Below are 17,290 nucleotides of genomic sequence, written 5' to 3' on the forward strand. Positions count from 1 at the left end.
CTGATGCTCTCTCTTGTTTGATTCTGGCAATCAATCGAGGAAGCAACGGGAAGGGTGGAAACACGTAAGCCATCCTGAAGTCCCAAGGTGCTGTCAGAGCATCTATCAGGACTGCTCCTGGATCCCTGGATCTGGACCCGTAACGAGGAAGCTTGGCGTTCTGTCGAGACGCCATGAGATCTATCTCTGGTTTGCCCCAACGTCGAAGTATTTGGGCAAAGACCTCCGGATGAAGTTCCCACTCCCCCGGATGAAAAGTCTGACGACTTAAGAAATCCGCCTCCCAGTTCTCCACTCCCGGGATGTGGATTGCTGACAGGTGGCAAGAGTGAGACTCTGCCCAGCAAATTATCTTTGATACTTCCATCATAGCTAGGGAGCTTCTTGTCCCTCCCTGATGGTTGATGTAAGCTACAGTCGTGATGTTGTCCGACTGAAACCTGATGAACCCCCGAGTTGTCAACTGGGGCCAAGCCAGGAGGGCATTGAGAACTGCTCTCAATTCCAGAATGTTTATTGGCAGGAGACTCTCCTCCTGACTCCATTGTCCCTGAGCCTTCAGAGAATTCCAGACGGCACCCCAACCTAGAAGGCTGGCGTCTGTTGTTACAATTGTCCAGTCTGGTCTGCTGAATGGCATCCCCCTGGACAGATGTGGCCGAGAAAGCCACCATAGAAGAGAATTTCTGGTCTCTTGATCCAGATTCAGAGAAGGGGATAAGTCTGAGTAATCCCCATTCCACTGACTTAGCATGCACAGTTGCAGTGGTCTGAGGTGTAAGCGTGCAAAGGGTACTATGTCCATTGCCGCTACCATTAAGCCGATTACCTCCATGCATTGAGCCACTGACGGGTGTTGAATGGAATGAAGGGTGCGGCAAGCACTTTGAAGTCTTGTTAGCCTGTCCTCTGTCAGGTAAATCTTCATTTCTACAGAATCTATAAGAGTCCCCAGGAAGGGAACTCTTGTGAGTGGAACGAGTGAACTTTTCTTTTCGTTCACCTTCCATCCATGTGACCTTAGAAATGCCAGCACTAACTCTGTATGAGACTTGGCAGTTTGAAAGCTTGAAGCTTGTATCAGAATGTCGTCTAGGTATGGAGCTACCGAGATTCCCCGCGGTCTTAGTACCGCCAGAAGAGCACCCAGAACCTTTGTGAAGCTTCTTGGAGCTGTAGCCAATCCGAATGGAAGAGCCACAAACTGGTAATGCCTGTCTAGGAAGGCAAACCTTAGGTACCGATAATGATCTTTGTGAATCGGTATGTGAAGGTAAGCATCTTTTAAATCTACAGTGGTCATGTATTGACCCTCTTGGATCATAGGTAAAATTGTCCGAATAGTCTCCATCTTGAACGATGGAACTCTTAGGAATTTGTTTAGGATCTTTAAGTCCAGGATTGGTCTGAAAGTTCCCTCTTTTTTGGGAACCACAAACAGATTTGAGTAAAACCCCTGTCCCTGTTCCGATCGTGGAACTGGATGGATTACTCCCATTAACAAGAGCTCTTGTACGCAGCGTAGAAACGCCTCTTTCTTTGTCTGGATTGTTGACAATCTTGACAGATGAAATCTCTCTCTTGGAGGAGAGTATTTGAAGTCCAGAAGGTATCCCTGAGATATTATCTCTAGCGCCCAGGGATCCTGAACATCTCTTGCCCAAGCCTGGGCGAAGAGAGAAAGTCTGCCCCCCACTAGATCCGATCCCAGATCGGGGGCCCTCAATTCATGCTGTTTTAGGGGCAGCAGCAGGTTTCCTAGTCTGCTTGCCCTTGTTCCAGGACTGGTTAGGTTTCCAGCCTTGTCTGTAGCGAGCAACAGCTCCTTCCTGTTTTGGTGCAGAGGAAGTTGATGCTGCTCCTGCTTTGAAATTACGAAAGGAACGAAAATTAGACTGTCTAGTCTTGGCTTTGGCTTTGTCCTGAGGCAGGGCATGGCCTTTACCTCCTGTAATGTCAGCGATAATCTCTTTCAACCCGGGCCCGAATAAGGTCTGCCCTTTGAAAGGTATATTAAGCAATTTAGACTTAGAAGTAACATCAGCTGACCAGGATTTTAGCCACAGCGCCCTGCGTGCCTGAATGGCGAATCCTGAATTCTTCGCCGTAAGTTTAGTAAGATGTACTACGGCCTCCGAAATGAATGAATTAGCTAGTTTAAGGACTCTAAGCCTGTCCGTAATGTCGTCCAGAGTAGCTGAACCAATGTTCTCTTCCAGAGACTCAATCTAGAATGCTGCTGCAGCCGTGATCGGCGCAATGCATGCAAGGGGTTGCAATATAAAACCTTGTTGAACAAACATTTTCTTAAGGTAACCCTCTAACTTTTTATCCATTGGATCAGAAAAAGCACAGCTATCCTCCACCGGGATAGTGGTACGCTTAGCTAAGGTAGAAACTGCTCCCTCCACCTTAGGGACCGTTTGCCATAAGTCCCTTGTGGTGGCGTCTATTGGAAACATTTTTCTAAATATCGGAGGGGGTGAGAACGGCACACCGGGTCTATCCCACTCCTTAGTAACAATTTCAGTAAGTCTCTTAGGTATAGGAAAAACCTCAGTACTCGTCGGTACCGCAAAATATTTATCCAACCTACACATTTTCTCTGGTATTGCAACTGTGTTACAATCATTCAGAGCCGCTAACACCTCCCCTAGTAATACACGGAGGTTTTCCAGTTTAAATTTAAAATTTGAAATATCTGAATCCAGTCTGTTTGGATCAGAACCGTCACCCACAGAATGAAGTTCTCCGTCCTCATGTTCTGCCACCTGTGACGCAGTGTCTGACATGGCCCTAATATTATCAGCGCACTCTGTTCTCACCCCAGAGTGATCACGCTTACCTCTTAGTTCTGGTAATTTAGCCAAAACCTCAGTCATAACAGTAGCCATATCCTGTAATGTGATTTGTAATGGCCGCCCAGATGTACTCGGCGCTACAATATCACGCACCTCCCTCTGAGCGGGAGATGTAGGTACTGACACGTGAGGCGAGTTAGTCGGCATAACTCTCCCCTCGTTGTTTGGTGAAATTTGTTCAATTTGTACAGATTGACTTTTATTTAAAGTAGCATCAATACAGTTAGTACATAAATTTCTATTGGGCTCCACTTTGGCATTGCAACAAATGACACAGGTATCATCCTCTGAATCAGACATGTTTAACACACTAGCAAATAAACTTGTAACTTGGAAATACAATTCAATTAGAATAATATTAAAATGTACTGTGCCTTTAAGAAGCACAGAAGATCTATGACAGTTGAAAATTAATAAATTGAAACAGTTATAGCCTCAATCCTTGTAAACAACACAACTTTAGCAAAGGTTTAATCCCATTAGCAAAGATAACAAATTCTGAAAGCAGGAAACAAATTACAGAATAAACGTTTTTTATCTCAGTCAAACTATAATTCTCACAGCTCTGCTGAGAGAAATTACCTCCCTCAAAATAAGTTTGAAGACCCCTGAGCTCTGTAGAGATGAACCGGATCATGCAGGGAATACAATGAGTTGCTGACTGAAATATTTGATGCATAGAAAAAGCGCCAAAAAACGGCCCCTCCCCCTCACACACAGCAGTGAGGGAGAACAGAAACTGTCAGAAAAACAGATTAAGCAACTGCCAAGTGGAAAAATAGTGCCCAAACATTTATTCACACAGTACCTCAGCAAATGAAAACGATTTTACATTCCAGCAAAAACATTAAACATAATCTCTAGTTATTAAACAGCTTTATGTATTTCTTACAGTGTAATTCTAGTGAAGTACCATTCCCCAGAATACTGAAGTGTAAAGTATACATACATGACATTATATCGGTATGGCAGGATTTTCTCATCAATTCCATTGTCAGAAAATAAAAACTGCTACATACCTCTATGCAGATTCATCTGCCCGCTGTCCCCTGATCTGAAGTTTACCTCACTCCTCAGATGGCCAAGAACAGCAATATGATCTTAACTACTCCGGCTAAAATCATAGCAAAACTCTGGTAGATTCTTCTTCAAACTCTGCCAGAGAGGTAATAACACACTCCGGTGCTATTATAAAATAATAAACTTTTGATTGAAGATATAAAACTAAGTATAATCACCATAGTCCTCTCACACATCCTATCTAGTCGTTGGGTGCAAGAGAATGACTGGGAGTGACGTAGAGGGGAGGAGCTATATGCAGCTCTGCTGGGTGAATCCTCTTGCACTTCCTGTTGGGGAGGAGTAATATCCCAGAAGTAATGATGACCCGTGGACTGATCACACTTAACAGAAGAAATAAGTGGTTTGCCCAGGGTGATTAGAAAGCCAACAGAAAACAGGGGTTAGCCATTGTTGGGCATGTGTTATTGTTGGGCAACAAGCAGTAGTGGATCTATTCAACAGAAGGCCCTGGTGCAAATTTTTTTTTGGGCCCCCCCAAAGTCAGGTTGCCATATTGTCGCTTTAAGGGAGGACACTTATGGAAAATACATCTGTCAGGGGTTGTTTAAAGAAATGTTTTGTATAATGTTCCATTATAAGAACCCTGATAGATGTATTTTTCATATGTGTCTTCCTTTAAAGTGGCAATATGGTAACCCTACCCCAAAGGTAACTTAGTAGTAAGCAATAATAATAATATACATGCTGCTCTGTATAATGATTTTGAGAATAAATAGACAGACCTGCAACCTGCACTAATAAAAGGCTCCTCTGCATTAGGTTGTACACATTCTGCTCATGCCTATGTATAGACTGGTTGCTATGCCCCCCCCCCCCCCAGCACCTGGGCACTAATGGTAGTTTTGCCCCTGGCAACAAGGGCAAACTCCCTCCTTGCACAAAGAGGTTAAATGATGGCTCAGTATGTGTAAATCTAACTCTTGCAGAGTCATAAGAACACAATGAGTTTGCTTAGAATCACTTGGTTAATATTGGTCTATACAAGATCATTAGATGTTAAATTAGCTGTTTATAAAGCAGAAAACAGTAACTAATAGTAATATTAAATAGAATAAATTAGAGGCAAATACTGACTTTTATAAGTTATTACATTAGGTATTTCTAAAGCATAATTAAAATTGTATTCCGTAAATGAAATTAGTAAATTGCAAAAGCATTAACTAGTGAGACAAGAGCCCCCCAAAATATAACCCTCAACATTATTACCGTGAAGAGTTGCTGGTTGCTCCATGGTTTGCAGATCAAAGTATAGGAATTTCCACCAATGATAAACAGTACCGTCACCACTACCATCAGCAACCAAGAGTAAATAAAGCTGAATCCAGTGCCACTGCAGTAAAAAAAACACAACAGACTTCTTGTCATTGTAAGTAAACATTAGCATGTCGCCTCCTAGTGGTGACTTCTAAAATTGGAGAGCTCAAATCTAGAATTCAAATTTTTAAGGGAACAGTAAATTCAAAATGACACTTTCATGATTCAGATAGAGCATGCAGTTTTAAGCAACAAGCTAGTTGGTGATTGGTAGCTACACATATATGCCTCTTGTCATTGGCTCACCCAATGTGTTCATCTAGCTCTTAGTAGTGCACTGTTGCTCCTTCAACAAAGAATATCAAGATAATGAAGCAAATATGATAACAGAAGTAAATTGGAAAGTTGTTTAAAACTGTACGCTACATCTAAATCATGAAATACATTTTTGGGTGTCATCTCTCTTTAGTATAGCAACTTTAAAGTTCCAGAGATAGCATAAGAATATATTTAAAAACTATACAAGCGCTCTACTATAAAAACAGTAAATTATTTTATTACATTTTACTCACGCCATAAAAAAGTTTCCTCCAGAATTAGAAGCACAGCCACGTTCTGTAGGGTCAACTTTTGGGTTGTGACCACATGGGCCAAGAAGCAAACCAAAAAAGTTACACACAACCACTAGAAGTACTAGACAGGAAAGACATATTCCAGCAATCCACCTGCAAGAAGGGAAACACGTTCTGGGGTTATACCTCATGTTGGACTTGGTTCACAATAAGAACTATTGTCACCTTTTCATGGATGAAATGATCCATAATTGTTCTTACCACCAATTGTAAAGTACAGAATCTACTTCTGTTTTACCATATAGTGGTTACTACTGGTTGTAAATATACAACTAGAACATATTCCATGTTTTAAGCAAAACTAACTAATAGGCTTTTTTAATGACCCCACTTTTGTAGTCAGTTATAAGGGTTATATCATTCCCATGGTTTTAGCAATCTTTTTTTTTTTAGGTGAATAATTAAACTTTATAAATTACATAAAATAGGTGTTTTATCTACAATAACACAACATATTACATAGATAGCAATTTAGAACCTAAACAATGCATGTAACATATCAAACATAGCCTAGCTATACACATATATATATGTCAATTAGCTGGTGGCCCAGCACTCCAACCTTTGTGGTGTAATACCGACCTGTGTGCAACCCTCAAAAGTCTTGTATAAATATTTTTTGTAAAGAAGGGCACTCACAGGATTTTTGTTTCAACAACTGCTTGTATTTATCCTGAATACATCAGAATTTTAAGAATTTTAAGTAATCATTGTCGACGTTTCGGCTCTTATTTGAGCCTTCTTCAAGACAAGTATTATCATAAGTCAGCTATTTAGCCGTGCTCCCAGGAGAAAATAGAGATGTCTATTTTCTGACTTATGATGTATTCAGGATAAATACAAGCAGTTGTTGAAACAAAAATCTTGCGAGTGCCCTTCTTTGCAATAAATATATATATATATATATATATATATATATATACACACATATACACACACAGTATATATATATATATATATATATATATATATACACACACACACACACACTATATATATATATATATATATATATATATATATATATTAAAAGGGAGAAAAATCAAACAGAAAAGAGCATGCATACCTGTACTTATCACCATTTGTAATCTCACTCTTGTACTTAGTGATACTTGATAATACTTCATCAAGCTGATTATTCACGTTATTTATAGAATCCACAATAGGTATCTTGCTCCGGATATTCTGTATTTTGTCTTTTATGTCGCCCAGTTGTTTTTGCACCTCTATAAAAGAAACAAAAAGGACAACTCACTGAACAAATGTATCCTCACACATGTAAATTTAAACCTCTACATTAAAAGATATTAAAACCCTTTTTTATATATACACAGTATATATTATCAGTTAAACATTGCAAAACATTTGCACACAAAATAAATGTCATACAGACATTTACAACTCTCATTTGTCTACTTAAATATGCAGTCCAGGGATATGACTATTGAAAGCCTCTTAAAGGGATACTAACCCCAAATGTTTTCTTTCATGATTCAGATAGAGCATGCAATTTTAACTTTCTAATTTACTCCTACGATCGATTTTTATTTGTTCTCTTGCTATCTTTATTTAAAAAGCAGTTATTTAAAGCTTAGGAGTCAGACCATTTTAGGTTCAGCACCCTGGATAGCACTTGCTTTATAGGTGGCTACATTTAGCAAACCATTAAGAAAGCATAACCCAGGTTCTGAAGCAAAAATGGTCCGGCTCTTATGCTTTACACTCCTGCTTTTTAAATAAAGATAGCAAGAGAACAAAGAAAAATTGATAATAGGAGTAAATTAGAAAGTTGCTTAAAATTGCATGCTCTATCATGAAAGGGAAAAAAAATTGAGTTCAGTGTCCCTTTAAGTGCATTTATCATATTTTTTGTGCTGTGGCCACTTAGTGAAAAATATAAATGAGCACCTGCACTGACCACGCAGTCGTATAGAATGTTTTGGATTCTATAAAATGTACTGCGTTCTCTCTGGGACAGTTAAAGGGGTTGAAAGATCAAAAATGAAATGTGCATGGGTGCATTTCAATTTGCAATATAAACATGTTTGCAATATACTTTCATTAGCAAAAATGCTACGAGTAAAAGTTATTGCAGTTTTTTAGTGGCATACGCACATATCCTGTGCACTTGTATGCAAACACCACACATTCTCAGAGAGTCAGCACTAGCTTATATGACATCATTTACATATTCAGAAGCAATACACACCACTGCCAGCTCTCTGAGCATGCATGGTGTTTAAATACTAGTGCACGGGCGTTCACAGGATATGTGCGTATGCTGCAGAAAAACAACAGTAATAACTTTTACTACAAGCATTTTAGCGAATGGAAGTATATTGAAAAAAATGTTTATATTTCAAATTGCACATTTCAATTCTGAACTTTCATTCCCTTTAAATTATGAGAAACGATGGAAACTAATGAAAGCTGTTTTTATTTTTTTATAAATGATGTATAAATAAGCAGTTTAAGGCAAAATTAGTGCGACTATGGAAATTGTTTTCCAAGTTAATAGATACTTCAACTACATTTTTTTCCATACAGAAAACTGTAGAAAAAAATAAATAAAACTGTTCAATCTGAATATGATTTGCTCAGTTGAGTTTGGAAGGAGATTTTTTTTTTTAAAACTCCCATTTCAAATGTAAATGTTGCAGGTAAAGTCAGATATCGGGTAATCCTAGGATTACCCGGGTAAAACTGACATTACCCAGCAACTGTGGTAATGTCAGCAAACTGTGGGTAAAGCCCGATGTAAGATACATCGGGAAATCTGGATAAAGCTAAATCACAGCACTCTTTTTCGTCCTTTGATGCGGTGATTTGCAAGCACTATTATCTTCAAACATATATACGATGCGCTGTAAAGCCCCCCTTGTAAACCTCATTCCCCTAGGTTTCCCACTTGGGGTGGATGCCAGAGGATTGGCGGGGCGGGGCACCTCCCTTCAACCCCCCAGACAGAGGCAAAAAAAAATAGTGTACATGGGCTTTATCCAGAAGCGTTTGGGTAATCCTAGGATTATTTGGGTAAAGCCTGATGAATGATCTTACATTGGGCTTTACCCACAGCTGCTGAGGTAATATCAGTTTTACCCAGGTAATCCTAGAATTTCCAGATATCGGACTTTACCCGTAACATATATATTTAAATGTGCATTGCATTTAAAAGGGACGTTACTCAACAAATTCTCATGTATCCTTGATGAAACTCTGAGAAAGAAAAAAAATGTTTTATGATGTATACCTGGGATTTTCATTTACAACTCAATAGAGTAAGTACTGTGTGAGCTTTTATCTACACGTTTTACTTTCATTTGCTTGGTGAAAAAAAAAAAAAAAAGCCAATCATCATTCTCAGTGTTCACACTTTAGTGTGATCTTGTGGGATTTCACCATAATCCTGTGAGATTTTATAATAAAAACATTGAACTGAGGAAGAAATAAAGTGACTGTGCCTGCATATGAAGATACACGCTCCCTTGCAAGTCCTGGGACAAGCATTATGATGTCAGGGTATCTGTGAGTAACATTAAATAAACTACAGATATACCACATGATTTGATATTTCATTTTAGTTAATATCAAATTTGACATGAATTGTGTGGGCTGTAGCCATAACAGACCAACCCCCCCCCTTCTTCTTGGTTACACAGGAAAGAACAAAAGATTTAGCCTTTAAAGCTCACAGCTCTGCAGGGGATAATAAACATGGGCCTGATAATCAACCATGCCAGCATACATCATGGGACCTGTTAATTGCCCCTGAACCTCAGATACACATGAAGCTAGACTAAGCAGAAACACGTTTGCATTGTAACTTTGAAAGTCATTTTAAAGCACAACTTGTGTTTAATTTTCAATAAAGATATTCAATATTGCATAAAAATTTATATTTCCATGGATCTGAGAAATGCATTTCAGTTTTGTAGTAAATTAAATGAATATCTACATTAGTATATATAAATGTTTAAGTTATTTCAAAATAAATACATTTTTCTTTGTTTTCCAGAAATCTAATGAACATTACAAGGGAGAACTGATGTGAAAATTAGATTTCTAAATAAGATGCTATGAGTTGACATATACTGTAGATGCATCATAGATTTTGAGCCCATGTCTTGAGCACTGTTGAGACATGTATTAATAAATAACTATAATACTCATGTGTATCTATGATATAAGATGTGACTAGGAAATTAAATATGTACCAGTATATCAAATGAAGTGATATACAGAATAAGTCAGACAGACATATATATTTCATTGATTGATACTACTTGTCCCTCATAAAAATGCAACTTTTAAGGCATCTTCTAAAATATGATAAGTAATATACTCATGCTTAATCTCTATAAATACAGGGTAGAGGTTACCATATGTACTGAACACATAGTTTATTAATATCAGAAAATAGTGAGTATATTAAATATTCAATTAAATGATATAGTAAGCTGTTAACCAGAAATGCAGTCCCATTATCAATATTGCTATTTGCTGCCACCTACAGTTAAAAAATGGTATTACAACAAAAAGGCATTTGTCTACTCAGGGAGGCATTTCCCAGATAACCAATTATATATTTCAGCTCCGTTAAGGGCAAATCAGAGACAAGCACCGGTAAGGGCCTATCAAAATCTTGTGGGAATTATTAAAGAAAAGGAGGAGGGATTCTTTGTTTTTGGATAAAGACCCACACACACAGGAGACAAGGAGAGAGACAGACTCAAAGAAGCATACATTTTTGGAGAGAAAAATACACAGACTTTGTGTCAAGTATATTCTCTGCCATTTTTGGGACACTTTTTAAAAAAAAAGAAAGATTAACAATTTTGAGGCCTGTACCTTTGCGCATTGTGAGTAAACCCTTTGTAGATGACCCACAAGAAATCCTAAAAGCTGAAATTTAATTTGGTTATGTGGTAACGTATGGCAGTGACTACAATTTAATATTTTAAAGCAAATACATTCATTGTTGCTATAGTTAGATTACAAGCGATAATATAAAGGGCACAATTAGTATTTTAAGATCATGTTCATAGTCCTGTGTAGTTTTAACTAGTCATTACTGGTTTATTATTGTAAGTAAATCTCTCTGGTGTGTATTAAGTTATCTATATATATATATATATATATATATATATATATATATATATATATATATATATATATATATATATATATATATATATATATTGGAATTTGCTTTATTGTAGATAAATAAGAGTTTATTTCAGCTCTGATAAACTGGCATATAAATTGGCTGTTTGCATTAATAATATATACAATTTCTGGTGTTTTTAATTGGAGTTATATAGAATCATTTGTGGGCTAAGTAGCTTAATTATATTTGTCTGAAAGTTAGCGGTCCACATTCTAGTATTCTATTGTGATATTTTAGTGCAATTCATTGTGAATAAGGTAAATTGTAAAGGTATGTTTTTTTATGATCTTTGTATAAAATATTGTAACAGTTTAAGTGCGTATAGTTTGATTCATAATCTGGTTTCTATAAATATAATTCAATATGTATATAAATATTAACTCATCTTAAAGAATTTAGGAATAAATATTGATTTTAATTATTTTGTATATGCATTTTAATTGGAGGTTATTTTAAAGAATAATTATTAAATAAATTGTATTGTAACCCTGCTATATACTGACAATGATTGGGTGTTTAAAGTAGCTGTACAATGGTGTGTGGCTACTAAGGTAGTTTTGAGGTTAAATATATTCTCTTTCTTTAATCAATAAATAAATAAAAAATGTTTAGATGATATTTTCTAGTCAGATTTTTACAGATATTTCAAGTGATTCAACATTCGGGTAATATGTCCTTTTAATGCAATATTTTCTAATGCTTCACTATTCTATTGTTTGCTGCATCACTATTTACAAACACTATAAATGCCATTTGAAATATCCCAATTTAATACATTGTCTTCTGTCTTTCCGTAAATTATAAATCTTTTAGCAGAAGACATCTTATTGGTTAAAAAAAAAAATCATTAAAAATTAAACCAATATCTTTCAAAGATTATTATATGAAGATGTAAAATTAACAAGTCAAGATCTGTATACTCATATTATTCTAATATGCAGAAATCTTTAGGACAACTTTTGACTTCCATTTTTAAATACTCTGGATTGAAAAATATGGTAAATTCTTATATGATTAAAGAACAATATGATACTTTTACTGAACCAGATTTGAGAATAGGAAGCTGATAAGAAACTTCCAGCTGAGACAAAAACATTTTTGACAATATTTAAATATACTGAATATATGATGGAAGAATATATTAACGATAATTTGGATATACTGTATTATATGATTGATTGAAGTGTATTATTGAGAGATAGCAACATTGTATCATGTTATTCATGCAAGATGTTAAAAGGGACGGTCAAGTCAAAATTAAATTTTCATGATTCAGATAGAGCATGCGATTTTAAACAACTTTCCAATTTACTTCTGTTTTCAAATGTGCTTTGTTCTCTTTGTACTTTCATTGAACAGTAAAACTAGGTAGGCTCATAAGAGTTTAGAAGTGTGCACCATGTCTTTAGTACTTTATGGCAGCAGTGTTTTGCAACATTGAATAACAAAGCTACACTCTTGAGCTCTTATGAGTCTACCTAGTTTTACTCTTCAATAAAAAAATACCAAGAGAAGGAAGCAAATTTGATAACAGTAGATTGGGGGAAAAAATAAAATTGCATGCTCTTTCTGAATCATGAAAATTTAATTTTGACTTTACTGTCACTTTAAACACTTTGAGATGGTAATATAAAATGATAAATTGTATATACAAAAAAAAAAAAAAAACACAAGATACTTTCATTATTTATTTTGTCTCATTTTCCTGTAATTCCATTCTCATATTGTGAGCTTTTCAGTTCCTGATAGAAGTGGAAGTGCAGAACACTTATTTTGCCACACAGCCATTGGCTACACACTCTAGTGATCTACTTATAACTGTTCCTAATTGGCCACAGCAGAGAAAGTAACCTAAGTTACAACATGGCAGCTCCCATTGATATATAACTCTGTGTACTAGACAATATAAGTAAGAATTTTTACAACTTACTTGTCACTGTATCTCTTGTCTGGTTAGTAACAGTCTCAGGTATATCATTTAATGATTTGTAAGCCTGTATGAAAAAGAAACACACCAAGAGAGTTACATGGACATTATACACTAGATTTGTCTTTGCATAAATGTTTTGTAGATTATCCATTTATATAGCCCGTCTGGGAGTGGTTTTGTAAAAATGTATAGTTTAACTTATTTTTTTTAATAACATTGTGCTGATCTGTGAATTTGCATCACTTCTATGTGGCAGCGACACGCAGTGACAGATGCAAAATGTCACCAGCACCTTTGAAAGCTTTAAATAACCTTAAAGACACTTACAGGTACAAAAGAAAAAAATATCATGCTGAGTAGTAACCGTATTATTACTGTAGTTGTACCCAGTAATTTAAAAGGGATATGATTCCGACAGAGCATGCAATTGTAAAAAAAAATCCAAATGTACTTCTATTAGCAAATTTGCTTCATTCTCATTTTATTCTTTGTTGAAGAGATGCCTAGGTAGATGCTTGGATAATTGTGCTGCCATCTTGTGATCTTGTATATCGATAACGTTCTTGCAAAACTGCTGCCATAAAGTGTTCCAGACACGTGCACCTTCCTGAGCTTATGTCCCTTCTTTTTAACAAAGGATACCAAGAGAATGAAGCAAATTAGAGAATAGAATTAAATTAAAAAGTTGTTTAAAACTACATGCTCTATATGAATCTTGAAAGAAACATTTGGGGTTTTATGTCCCTTTAATGTCTTAGTAACTGATGTAGCTAGCAATATATTTTGGGGATAACATCTTCCCTGTATATCAGTTTATTAAAGGGACATGGAAGTCAGAAGTTATTCAGATAGAGCATGAAATTTAGGAAAGAAAAAAAAACCTTTCCAATTAATTCTATTATAAATATGATCTCTTTAGCTTGTATCATTTATTTAAATTAGATCATCTCTATGAGAGGATACTGAGGTAGGTTTAGGGGCATCCATGTGACCTCAGCGCTATAGATAAAACATTGTTTTAAACACTGCTGCCATATAGTGTCCAAGCCATGTGCACAAGTCTGTTGAAACTTGGCTCTTTTGCATGTAAGCATACCTAGGTATTCTTAAAGGATATCAAAATAAAGAGGAAAATTTAACAAATATTGGATTTTTTTTATTTTTTTTAAACTATATGCTCTTCTAACTCATGGAAGCTAAAATTAATGGTGATGAAGCTTTTTAGTGAATTTTCGTCCCCCACAGTGAGCGGCTGTGAAATAAAAGAGCATGAATATCAATATTGTTTGTGTAACACTTGACAACTTGCAGGGTGACTGATACACCATCTGCACTGATTTAAATGCGGAGAGCGTTCTATTAATTTGAGTATTTAGAAATGCAAATATAGATAAGCTATTACATATTATTTACATGCACTCTGTCGCAATTTCGTCCATTTATAGTCATCAAATTCTATGTGCCAAGTCTATTTATGTACAAGCAGACAATCACTATTCCAGTCGTTCTCTCTCTGCGACCAGTTTCTAAGTAGGTATATCCTTTCATGCAAAACCCTACGTAGAGCTTAAAGGGACATAAAACCAAAATATTTTCTTTCATGATTCAGATAGAGCATGTGATTTTAAACAACTTTTCAATGTATTTCAATTATCTAATTTCTTTAGTTGTCTGGGTATCCCTTGTTGAAAAGCATACCTAGGAAGGCTCCGGAGCTGCCGATTGGTAGCTGCACTTATATGCCTCATGCTATTGGCTCACTCTATGTGTTAAAGGGATACTAAACCCAATTTTTTTCTTTCATGATTTAGATAGAGCATGCAATTTTAAACAACTTTCTAATTTACTCCTATTATCAATTTTTTCTTTGTTCTCTAAACTTAGGAGCCGGCCCATTTTTGTTTCAGCACCTGGGTAGAGCTTGCTGATTGGTGACTAAATGTAATCACCAATCAGCAAGCGATACCCAGGGTGCTTAACCAAAACTGGGTCGGCTCTTAAAGGGATATTCCAGCCAAAATAGGAAACCACATGGGTGCATTCCGGTATTGAACATGAGTATTTTTGTAATATACATACATTAGCTAAAATGCTTCTAATAAAAGCTATAGCTGTTTCAAAAGTGTATTTAAGTATGTTCCGTGCACCAGCATTTTAAACACAACACTTGCCCAGAGACCCTAAGGTGCATGTACCATCTGGTAATGACTCAATTTGTTAATTGCTGATATGATACAAGCCCCACTGATGATCTGAGCAGCTGCAATATTTAAAATGTAGATGCAGTCTCGTAGACACAGCAGATATGCATGCATTATACTCATTTTATTCCCTTACTGAGTAACTAGCTCCAGAACTTGCTTTTTTATCAGATACTAACATTGCCTTTATTTACCTCTAAAGCTTCTATGTAAGTTCCTTTAACCTTCTTGAAACAAATTCACCCAACTGTATTAAGTTATGGTATTCCCCATGCAAGTTAATACTTTTTCTGTTTTTTCATAATAGGAGAGTTTGATATGGGTAATTTGAGTTAGGAGTTAGTATTTATTAATACTGATGTTTTTGTTCTTTATATTCCAGCCCTCATGTCTATATATATATGTAATGTCTACAACAGACCACTCTGATGCACTAATTGTTCTGCACAGTTCTTGTTTTATGCATGAGTAGATATATATAACGCTATGTGTTTAATTGATATGAGGGGCTGACATGATACACTCAATTTAAAATCTGCCTTGTTGATTACTATTATAGTGTTAATCTCACTCAATCCCCATATTTGTAGGTAGAATCTCCCTCGCTGGAATAGGTCGAGCAGAGACTGCCAGAGTGCTCATACTACCTGTATGATTACTAGCACATTTAGTGACTCTCTTATCAGCTTCCTCATGCCAAACTGTTTATCGTTATTTTTCAAAGGGGGTAACATTACTCTGTTGTTTTATTTTGTTCCATATACTATCCTGTTATTCATATGTATTGCTCACTCATTCTAGCTGAATGGCTACTATCACATTTATTGTTTCATCTACCAGCTCCCTCAAGCCAAAGTGTCTACTGTTATTATCCAAAGGCAGTATTGTGGAACGGTTGCTTTATTTCTCTCATATGCTATCTTATTGTTTCTGTATATAGCACACCCACACACGGTTACACTGCTACATGCTGGGACATATCATAGTGCCCTGTAGGTTCTCCTATATCTCCGCCTGTTAACAATCTATCTAATTTGCTGGGAATAATATATGTGAGGTTTTTTTTTTTTGGTTTTTTTTTTCCATGTACCTAGGTGAAGTTTTTGCACTACATGTTCTCCCCTACACATGCTGTAATGTCCTGCTCTCTTTATATGTCAGGAAGCCGCGTCAAATTCTCCTAGAGGTGGATTATTGTCTTGTTGTACTACCTACCCCTTGCTAGACCCCCATAATTTAATTTACCTTCCTATTGGAAGTTTGTCTCACCATGACGGAAAGTTATTTAACAGTTAAAGTATTCCCTTATACTATTTGTTGTTGGCTCAAGAACATGTTCTGATATAAGTGTCCCAGAATATGCAGTTCCAGCTCAGTTTTTATACTGCTTAACTCTCTCTTCAGTTCCTCTAGAGGACTGCCTTTCAGGATCTCATAACTAGAACCAGTGGACCTCATACATGCCCTCTATATATTGTGTGCCTATATGGCCAGACTCACATCTGCACACTTGAACTAACTTTTACAAAGCCTAAGATGTTTATAAAACCTGACCCAGCATTAATCATTATATTATTTAGAAGATCTCTATCTTGGAATTAGTAGGACACGCCCCCCCCCTTCCCCTTTTATTATACAAGTGGCTCTTGCCCACTGCACCCCTTTCCCTAACATCTTACACAACAATAGTCCGAAGTTACTGCCATTTGATACAGCAATTACGATACATTTGGCCCAAGAGTGACCAACATAGCAGTTACTTCGCATTTATATACTAAAAGAAAAACGAGGTTCCATTTATGTTTGTTCAGTTCTTTTGTTATTCTCACTTCAATTTCAGATATCTATTGTTATAAAGAATGTCTGGTCTTACACTTTTCATGCACAGGTAATTATTCTTGCTTTACCGCTCTTTGTGTACTTGAGACCTATGGAACTTGTGAACTCATATACTAGTTGTTTATTACTCAGCCTAGATCTATTTAGGTCTCCTATCCTATGGTCTGTTATATTGTTATTAGCAAAACATATATTTGCCTGTGAGCGTTAATATTCTTATCTGAGAAGTCAATGTACATTTCTTTATCATAGGTTTGACAAACTCTGTATTTCCTTTAATGTTGTACCACATAACAACCTCAATAAAAAACTGTTTTTATAAA

The 17,290-nt window shown here is 36.2% G+C and overlaps 1 protein-coding gene across 3 annotated transcripts in view; it reads right to left on the minus strand.

Annotated features, from left to right (window-relative positions):
- LOC128640138 (prominin-1-A) overlaps positions 1 to 17,290 on the minus strand; it is a 161,285-nt gene that overhangs the window by 52,659 nt on the left and 91,336 nt on the right. For all 3 annotated transcript variants that reach the window (XM_053692493.1, XM_053692492.1, XM_053692491.1), the window contains 4 exons: positions 12,928 to 12,991; positions 6,897 to 7,056; positions 5,771 to 5,923; positions 5,151 to 5,274 (listed from right to left, as the gene is read on the minus strand). In XM_053692493.1, coding sequence (XP_053548468.1) covers positions 5,151 to 5,274; positions 5,771 to 5,923; positions 6,897 to 7,056; positions 12,928 to 12,991 — 501 coding nt within the window. The remainder of the gene's footprint in view (positions 1 to 5,150; positions 5,275 to 5,770; positions 5,924 to 6,896; positions 7,057 to 12,927; positions 12,992 to 17,290) is intronic.

This window comes from Bombina bombina, chromosome 9 (genome assembly GCF_027579735.1).
Source record: "Bombina bombina isolate aBomBom1 chromosome 9, aBomBom1.pri, whole genome shotgun sequence".
NCBI lineage: Eukaryota > Metazoa > Chordata > Amphibia > Anura > Bombinatoridae > Bombina > Bombina bombina.